The sequence below is a fragment of the Beta vulgaris genome, chromosome 6, assembly GCF_026745355.1.
Source record: "Beta vulgaris subsp. vulgaris cultivar EL10 chromosome 6, EL10.2, whole genome shotgun sequence".
Taxonomy (NCBI): Eukaryota; Viridiplantae; Streptophyta; class Magnoliopsida; order Caryophyllales; family Amaranthaceae; genus Beta; species Beta vulgaris.
The window spans coordinates 37210457-37219364 of record NC_079207.1 but is presented as its reverse complement, the minus strand read 5'-3'; the positions used below and the strand labels follow the sequence as shown (position 1 = coordinate 37219364).

Below are 8908 nucleotides of genomic sequence, written 5' to 3'. Positions count from 1 at the left end.
ACGTAGAAAATGAAAAAACACGAGGGCATAATGTAGAAAAACCCTTAATAAAATGACGCAAAATAACATTAAGTCAAATTTAATGAATACAACCAAATTCAAATTCAAACAACACATAATGAACATTAAACGTGATCAAATGAACATAAACATATTTCAAATCTAATTTGACAGTGAAGTTCCTATTAACATCGTTTACTAATTTTCTATGATTAACTAAAAACATTTTAGTTTCTTACCTAACTACTCTTTAGTTCAACTATACTTTATTATGCGATTATTAGTTGATGTAGGATGACATTCTAGTTAATAATCACATGTGGTTTCCACTAAAATCTGTTTTCGATTAAGGACAACGAAAGGAGTTCACTCATGGTACACCTGGGTGTACCATGAGCATGGTACACCCAGTTATTTTTGTAATAAATTACAACTTCAGGGGCACGTTGGTAATTTCGCCTACTCTATCTCCTCTTCCTCTTCCTCATCCCATGTTTTCCTCTTCCGCGTGCTTTCACTGCCATTTTTCCCGGCGATGCTGTCGCGGCTCATTTCTACTCCTCTATCTCTCACCGCCGGCAAAAAGTAAAGAAAAACAAAACCCATAAAAATGGAGATGTCATCCATGGAAGAAAACCCGAGGAAGCAGCCACAATTCCGACAATGCCATTGTTGCTCGTTTGTTCTATTCTTGTTGTTCTATTCTTGTTGTTTTGCTCATTGTTGTTCATTTGTTTAATTGTTCAGTTGTTATGTTGTTGTTGTTGTTGTTGTGTGTTTTTCAATTCTTATCTCTCTGTTCCTTCCAAACCTTCCAAACCAACAATGGAGATCTAAAATTCGCGAAAAAAAAAAGAAATTTCCAGATCTGAAATTGAGGAAGAAGATGATGAGCAAATGACAAAGTTTGGATAAAAGTGTGCTCATTTTCTTAAATGAGTAGAAATGCTTGTTCATTTTGCTCATCTGCTCATTTTACTCATTTGCTCATTTTACTCATTGCTGATTTTGCTCATTTGCTGAAAATAGCCTTGGGTGTACCATGAGCATGGTACACCCAAGTCTATTATAAAGATTCTCCAACGAAAGCTAAGTGCACGGGAATAATATTAGTCTTTTAATCTTTTAATATTCCATCTCATACTAGTATCTTGATACATAATCAAATGTCTTGAAAATAAAAGAGAAAAAAAATTCTCAAATTAAATTCAAAGTGTCGTGCTATTATTAATATATTAAATCAATATTAATATTTCATACGGTGAAGACATAGTCTTCTATGATAGAAAAAACTCATTGGCGCCAAGCATGACAGAATGCTATAAGTTTGGTAATTCCTCTATCCAACAAGGATAAAAGATCTCATTAAAGCGGGGGACTGTGTTGCATTGCATTTTAATAGAAAGTTAGAGCATTACAGAACCAGATTCTGTCTTCTAATCCTATGAGGAAACATAGTATGCTACCACTTGTCTTTGTTGCTGAGTCGGTTTCTTTTGCTCAACCATATTCTGTAGAGGAATCGGAGAATGTTTCCGAATTGGTTGGGACCATTTGAGCTGCAGATCGTAATGCTCCTAGGAAGGCATATTTCGAATATAGAGGAGTGAGTTCCCAAAAATGAACGAGTCAATCAATCCAATACATATTGTATGTACACCTGGTCGCATAAATTACATGTTATCATAAATAGCTACTATTACTCCCTTAATTTAGTCCTTTTGGTTTCACTTTATTAATGATTCGATAGTATTTGCAAGCTGGACTTCCCAGATAAATCCCAATGCTTATAAATTATAATCATGCTGCTGAATACTAAGCCAAATGGGGGTGAATAGAGATGGTCCACCAAAACTGAAGATGCATGGGATGACATTCTTTGTTTGTGCAATCAGGTGCTAGAATATTTAGGACTTTGTGAAGAACATGGATGCTGGTGAAGTAAGCAACTTGCTCAGCCAACAAAATGTCAGTACAAAAATAAGCTTCCATGTAAAAAGCGCAAAAGGCCATCCATCAATATAGTATACATATACTTCATTTTTAAATCAGGAGTGCTGTTCAAACCCTGAAAATTATGGTTGGCATATCATTCCACTAGAGCAGTCAAAGCCAAAGATTTCACTAGAGGATCTCCTGGAAGCAACCAAACCCATGGATCCATTAACCTTTAACAATGAAGAAATCCCAGATAGGCTTAAGAATTTCTTGAACCTACTTGTGGTGGGATTCTCACTGGGCGGTGTTGTTTTTGTTAATGTCACTGCCGCTTCTGCAGCTGTTATTTTATCCAACAAGTCAAATTCCTGCATCCTCTGGACAGGAGGTTCGAAGAGTGCAATGAAATCTGAGAAGGATATGCACCTGAATCATTTTTTTGTCTAACTGTATTTGTGTTGGTGAAAAAACATGGTTCTTCACAGATTACACATGTGGAACTCCATCAAACAATAAGCAGATGTTTATATTTCCTTTCCTTGATAGTGTCTGTTCATGAACTGCCTTTACCATATTATTGTGATGTTGTCTCGCTTACAAACTGCACATACAACTATGTCCTATAATGGTGACCTGCAAATTAATCAAAACATCATTCCATACCATGCCTAATTAGTCATAGGTATCATGGTCAGGCAAATACCAATACAGATTTTATCCATAATTGCTCTCCCATTTAAGGTGATGAGTAAAAGCTAGCTTATAGAATCCCACGTAAATCAACCCAGCTGCACTAAACATTTTGTAATAATATTACTCAATGAAGCTGTATCCTCTGGGCATTTCCAGTCTTTTACTTTGTGCTACATGTCGCAGCTTCTCTACATCATTCCACCTTTTCTCATATGCATATGTGTTTGATAGGGAAATGTAGCCACTTATTCGATCTGGATTTCCTTCAAATATATTCTGAGCAGACACCTCAGCTAGATGAAGATTTCCATGAAGCCTACAGCCAAAGAGTAGGGAGACCCATATATCAACCGTTGGTTCCACTTCCATATTGTCAATGATTTCATATGCTTCCTCTAAGTGTCCTGATCTGCTAAGAAGATCAACCAAGCAGGCATAATGAGCCAGTGCAGGCTTCATGTTATAGTTCTGTTTTATTTGACGAAAAATCTCTCTCCCATCCTCAACAAGTCCTGCATGGCTACACGCAGTCAAAATGGAAGTAAAAGCACCCTCGTCAGGAACTATGCCATTTGCCACCATTTGGTTAAAAGTTGAAAGAGCTTCTCTTCCCTTCCCATGATGTCCATATGCTGAAAGCATAGCAGTCCAAGAAACCAGATTCTTCTCGGTTATTTCACCAAAAACACGTTGTGAACAAGAAAGCTTACCACATCCGGCATACATTCCAATAAGAGCAGTTGCAACCATAATGCTACAACCAAAGCCTTTTTGAGTAAGATAAGAGTGAATAGACATACCAAAATCAAATGCAATGACCTGTTCACAAGCACGAAGCAGAGTAACGATTGTAGCTAAATCTGGCTGTTCACCATATGCGACCATTTGGCAGAAAAGTCTTAAACCTTCAAAACCCTTGCCTGTTTGTACATAACCTGAAATCATTGTATTCCATGTAACAGAATCCTTTGACGAGACCATGAATAACCGGATTGCGTGCAGCATTGTCTTGCATTTACAGTAAAACTCAACAAGGGAGTTAGTCAAAAATCTGTTAGATGTGAACATACTATTTCGCAAAACATAGCCATGCACTTCTTTTCCCTTCGTAATCATATGCAGATCAGAACAAGCCGAAAGTACGCCGAGCAAAGTAGCAGAATCAGGGGCTAATTGAGATCTTTGCAATAAAAGAAAAAAACACAAGGCCTCTTCAGAAAAACCATTCTTTACATGGCCAGTAATCATTGTATTCCAAGAGGTTAAATCTCTTTGAGTCATTCTATCAAACACTAAACGTGCAGTTCCCATTTCCCCGAAATTCGAATACATAGCCAAAAGACAATTAGCAACATAAACATCAGACTCAAACCCATTAATCATAACCTGAGCATGAATTATCCGGCCAAACTCAACAAATAAAGAATCACCACACGCTTTAACAACAAATGGATATGTAAAATTATCCGGTTGAAACCCTAAACTTAACATTTTACTATAAAGCAACAAAGCCTTGACAGTAAAACCACTGGTGGTATAACCTCTAATCATATAATTCCACAGAAATGAATTTTTAACCATAATCTGTTCAAAAATGATTTCGGCATTCTCCATAAGACCGCAATTCGCATAAAACGCAGCAAGTTTAGAGGCAAGGAATGTGTTTTTGAGAAGAACACCAGAAGAAATGATATGAGCATGAAGTATTTGACCTTTGTTCAAGAGTCTGGAGTTGGTAAGAGACTGCAAGAGAGCTCCGCATTGAAGGGAAGACAAAGGAAACTTGGGAAATTTGTGCATTATAATTGCAAACTGCAAATTTATTTTTCCAGTGAAGCTCTCATATATGTTAAAGTGTTTATGTATCGCAACTTTATCTCACCTCTGCTTGTGTTTTCCGGCAACGTCGCTGCTGGACTGCTAGTGCAGTTGATTTTGTGATTGTCGGTGCTTGTCGTATTGTCTACTAGCTACTAGCCGTTTAGCCGTGGCTGCTCTTTTGTATTCTCATTTCCATTTTCTCTCTCGTGCCATTTTGGTCGATTCAACCATTCAATGAGCATAGTGTCTTTATTTCCTCTCGAGGTATAAGCCCAAATCGCAATCCGTGAGAATAAAATGGTTCATATATCTCTATTATATAAGTAGTCAAAGGGAGCTATGATGGCCCTTTAAAAAGACTTTTTAGGGGGCGTTTGGTCCATATGATTCTGGTGTGAGATATAGGTTTAGAATGAGCAAAACTCATACTTAGTGTTTGTTTACAAAATTAATAGATTTAAAACCAATACCTCAAACCCATAAGGTTCGGGGTTTAGAAACCCAATGGGATAGGTGGGTATGGCTCATACCAATTGTTTATGCCAAATTTGGCATAGGCAAAAACTCAATTGAGGATCTACAACTAACAAGATGCAGCTAAGAGTAATAAGGAAAACTAGCTACAAAAATGAACAAATGCTAAAAGAAACAAGACACCAAGAGATGGTGACGCAGAAAACCCCAGGAAAAAGGGTAAAAAACTGCGGGTGGAATTGAGTCCACCAATCCACTATATCTGAGAATTACAACTTATGCTAAGTATCTCTTGAATATTGTAGAGAGCAAGAAAGTATCTGAATGTAAATGATGTAAAACTTATGTATTCCTAAGATCATTCTCCTCTATTTATACAAGTGCATACTACTCTCACGTTGTTTACATTTAGCCATTAGCAACTAACTCCTATTCGTATGCCATAATCTCCTAAAATCAAGGAACAACTCCATCTTTTGCTCAACCACGGATCTCGCCCTATTTTTCAGGCACAACTGCTGCAACAACGTTTCTTGACCAAGCCTTGATTTGTAATTTATGCACTCTAACTTGAAATATCTTCCGGAACTTGTGATTACTTGCAATTGCTGCTACCTAACTCTCTTTAGCTGATCTCCATATAGTAATGACAAACGCCTACCCGCACTTTCCAGCTTGAGCAAATATTAGGACATAACAATTGCCCCTAACGTGTGATGCCAACCTAGGCGCACTTAGTTAAATTCACAAGTTACCAAAAAGAAATAAAACACTTCAGCAAAAATCATCAGTTCATAAGCAAGATTAAGATAAAATTTCTATGTTTGTAAAATCTATCTTTTTACCTTAAAAGATAATAAAAACTTTTTAACCTTGGAAAGATATATTCTTCAAAGAGATAAGCTCATCTTTTACCTGATTTGACATAAGTAACAAAAAGATAAACTCTTAAGCTTATTAAATTTTTATCCGTTGGGATTTATACCGTTGCACCCCAAGTATATATTTAAGGACTCTTGAATGCTTTCTGAAACGCTACTTTCTTCTTGCTTCTCTGAAAAACTCTCTCCCACAGGTAAACTTCTTCTTCCCTTTTCTTTGTTTTTCGAAATATTTTTTAGTTCTGTTTCCAATGGGTAAAGCAATCGAAGATGTTTCTTCCTCCATCACTGCTCGAGATATTGAGGGGCTAAAAAGGCTGGGGAATTTCTTTGATTGCACTCAAATCATAGTTCCTTCCCCCACATGCAGACCCGAAACTTGCCCTCAAGACTACATATGCTATTATGAACACCCTTTCCTTTTAGGCTACAACTACAATTTCTCGCCTCTCACTCGATCTTTCATGGAGGTCCTTCACCTTTCTCCTGGCCAGCTGATGTCAGCCCTCTGGAAGACTTGCCTAGTTCTAGAAGCCCTTACCAGTACATGGGAACCTCCGTTCTCCCTAAACGAACTCTTGACAGCTTATAGCGTTAGAGAATCAGCAATAGGGAAAATCACGCTTAGGGCCAAGGCACCTCACCCCCCACTGATAGAAGGCACAATGGCCTCTAACTCGGTATGGAAGACCAGATATTTCTTCGTAGTGAAGGACTCACTGGGAGAAGCTGGGAATTGCCTTGTCGGGGGATGGTTTAACAAAGGTATATATTCATTCAATTTTTTCGTTATTTCTAAAAATGAATTAACTAGGTTCTTACCTTGTTTTAGCTGCAGGATTTGGTGCTATAATATCTCAGATCCCTAAACAAGCTGAAAGGCTAGCTGATCTATTCAGGTTGCCTCTTGAAGACCGTACTTACCTTGCCCTGCTGAACTCACTCCCCTAGACTCCAAAGTCTCCTCTTGCACAAACTCAATGTCTTCAGGTAACTACACGCCATGACTTAGTTTTTTTTATTATAGAAGACTATTTTAATTCCTTAGCTAAACTAGTTGTTGAATGCAGCTCAAGTGAGATCCAGCAACCTTTCTGGCGAAGATGCTATGGATAGGCTCAAGAATAGAAAGAGATCGGCGGCCTCTTCCGGCCAGTCGCAATCTGAAAAGCCGCCTCGCAAGCAGCTACACTCATCTACTGCCCCAACCATCATTGACATCTCGGATAAAACCTCTAAAGCTGAAAAAGACGAATTCATTGTGAGCTTACCGGCTGACTTTCTAGCTGAAGAAGGTTTGGAAGGAGGGATTTGGCCCTCAGCTGAAAAGCTTCTTTTCCCAGCTGTGCAGAAGAGGCTCAGGGGACAGACCCAGAAGTGACTCCGAATCACGGTGTGCAGCTATCATTGCAGGTAAGGAATACTCTACAGATTACCTTACATGCCAGATTACAATACATAAATTCATATTTATACTCTATTTCTTTTGTGCTAGGCTGCTCAAAACTGCCTAGCTGCTAGAGACAGCTTGCGAAATGTGGCTTCTCTAAATGCCCAAATGGCACGTCTTAGCTTCAAAAAGATAAACTGAGCCTGCAAGCAGACCTTGAGAAAGAGAAGAAGGCTAAACTAGATGCTGAGAGTAAGCTGGCTGCAGAGGTGTGTTTAATTGAGAAGGAGAGGCTGGAGAAAGAACGGGAGATGGCCACAGCTAAAAAAGAAGTAGAAGACGCTAACACGGAAATTGAGCGCCTCAAAGGGGAGCTGGCAGCAACTATTACGGATGCTGATGAAAGAGTTCTAGACGTCCAAGCCAAGGCCAAAATTATTGAAACGGCTAAGCTGGCATACCTGATACGCTTCAAGAAGCTGGATGACAAAGGCATCAACTCCTACATTGACAGATACCTGAAGCTGGACTCCATGGCAGCTCTGGAAGCTCTAGCTACAGGTGGCAAACCCAACGACTCTGAGGCTTCTACGATGGAGTCTCCGGAGGAGACTGCTCAGCTAGAGGGGATTGCCCAAGGAGACAAGGACAAGATTGCTGGAGAGGATGCTAGCGTAGCTTCTTAACTTTTTAGTTTGGCTTAGAACTTTTTAACTTGGAACATTTTTTACCGTTGCCTATGGGGGCCACGTGTCTTTGTAGGAAATATTTACTTTTGATATTTGGAATCTTTTGATTTAAATTTTGATTTTAAAAACATCTCTTTTGCATGCATATTTATACTTGTTAGCTTTTGGTGATGTTTTTACCTGATGTACTTGAGTTTTGCTTTGGTTGGGCCCATTTCCTTGGTGCTACGACCGTATAGCTAAATTCTGGTGCTTCAATCTTTAGCTGTTTGACTAGGTGCTGCGACCTCTTGCGTTTATCTGCACATGGGTAAAACCAAGGTGGGCCATTGGCATGACCAATGGTCCTAATATGCTTAGGTTACTATTATTTTTTAACAGAAGTATAATCACAAGTTTACTAAGGTGAAAGAACTTTGATTACCAGGCGGACCAACGCTCCGTTTAGGAACTATGGTTACCCTCTTTAGGAATCTAGCGTCTGTGGCCGGTATATAACATGGTTCTTGCCCCAGGTTAAAAATGATACAACTTGAGGTGAGAAGCGTTCCAGCTTCTAGGTACTGCCTTCCCATCCTTAATGACTAGGCGATAGGCACCTTTCCCAACTACCTGGTCGATCAGGTAAGGACCTTCCCAGCTTATTCCCAGCTTACCTGCATTCAGCTCATGGGTATTCTGAAACACCTTCCTGAGAACCCAATCTCCTATTTTGGACACTTTGGCCTTTACATTCTTGTTAAAGCTGCGAGCTACCACCTGCTGCTGGGCAGCCATTCTTACTAACGCGCTATCCCTTAACTCCTCAATGGTGTCTAGATCATAGCTAAGTTCGTCACTGTTGGCTTCCGGAGTCAATATGCCATATCTGGCTGTAGGAATGGCCACTTCTGCAGGTAACACTGCCTCACATCCGTACACGAGGGAGAAGGGAGTCCTTCCTGTATCACCTCTTGGTGTTGTTCTGTTTGCCCAAAGTACTTTAGGCAGCTCCTCTGCCCATCTTCCTTTTTTGGCCTTCA

General features: G+C 39.4%; 1 protein-coding gene across 1 annotated transcript; it reads right to left on the bottom strand.

Annotated features, from left to right (window-relative positions):
• Positions 1–2439: 2439 nt before the first annotated feature.
• LOC104896627 (pentatricopeptide repeat-containing protein At1g08070, chloroplastic) lies at positions 2440–4725 on the bottom strand. The gene has a single exon (XM_010683392.3). It carries the CDS (start codon positions 4429–4431, stop codon positions 2752–2754), a length of 1680 nt encoding a protein of 559 aa, XP_010681694.1. The 5' UTR covers positions 4432–4725; the 3' UTR covers positions 2440–2751.
• Positions 4726–8908: the final 4183 nt, after the last annotated feature.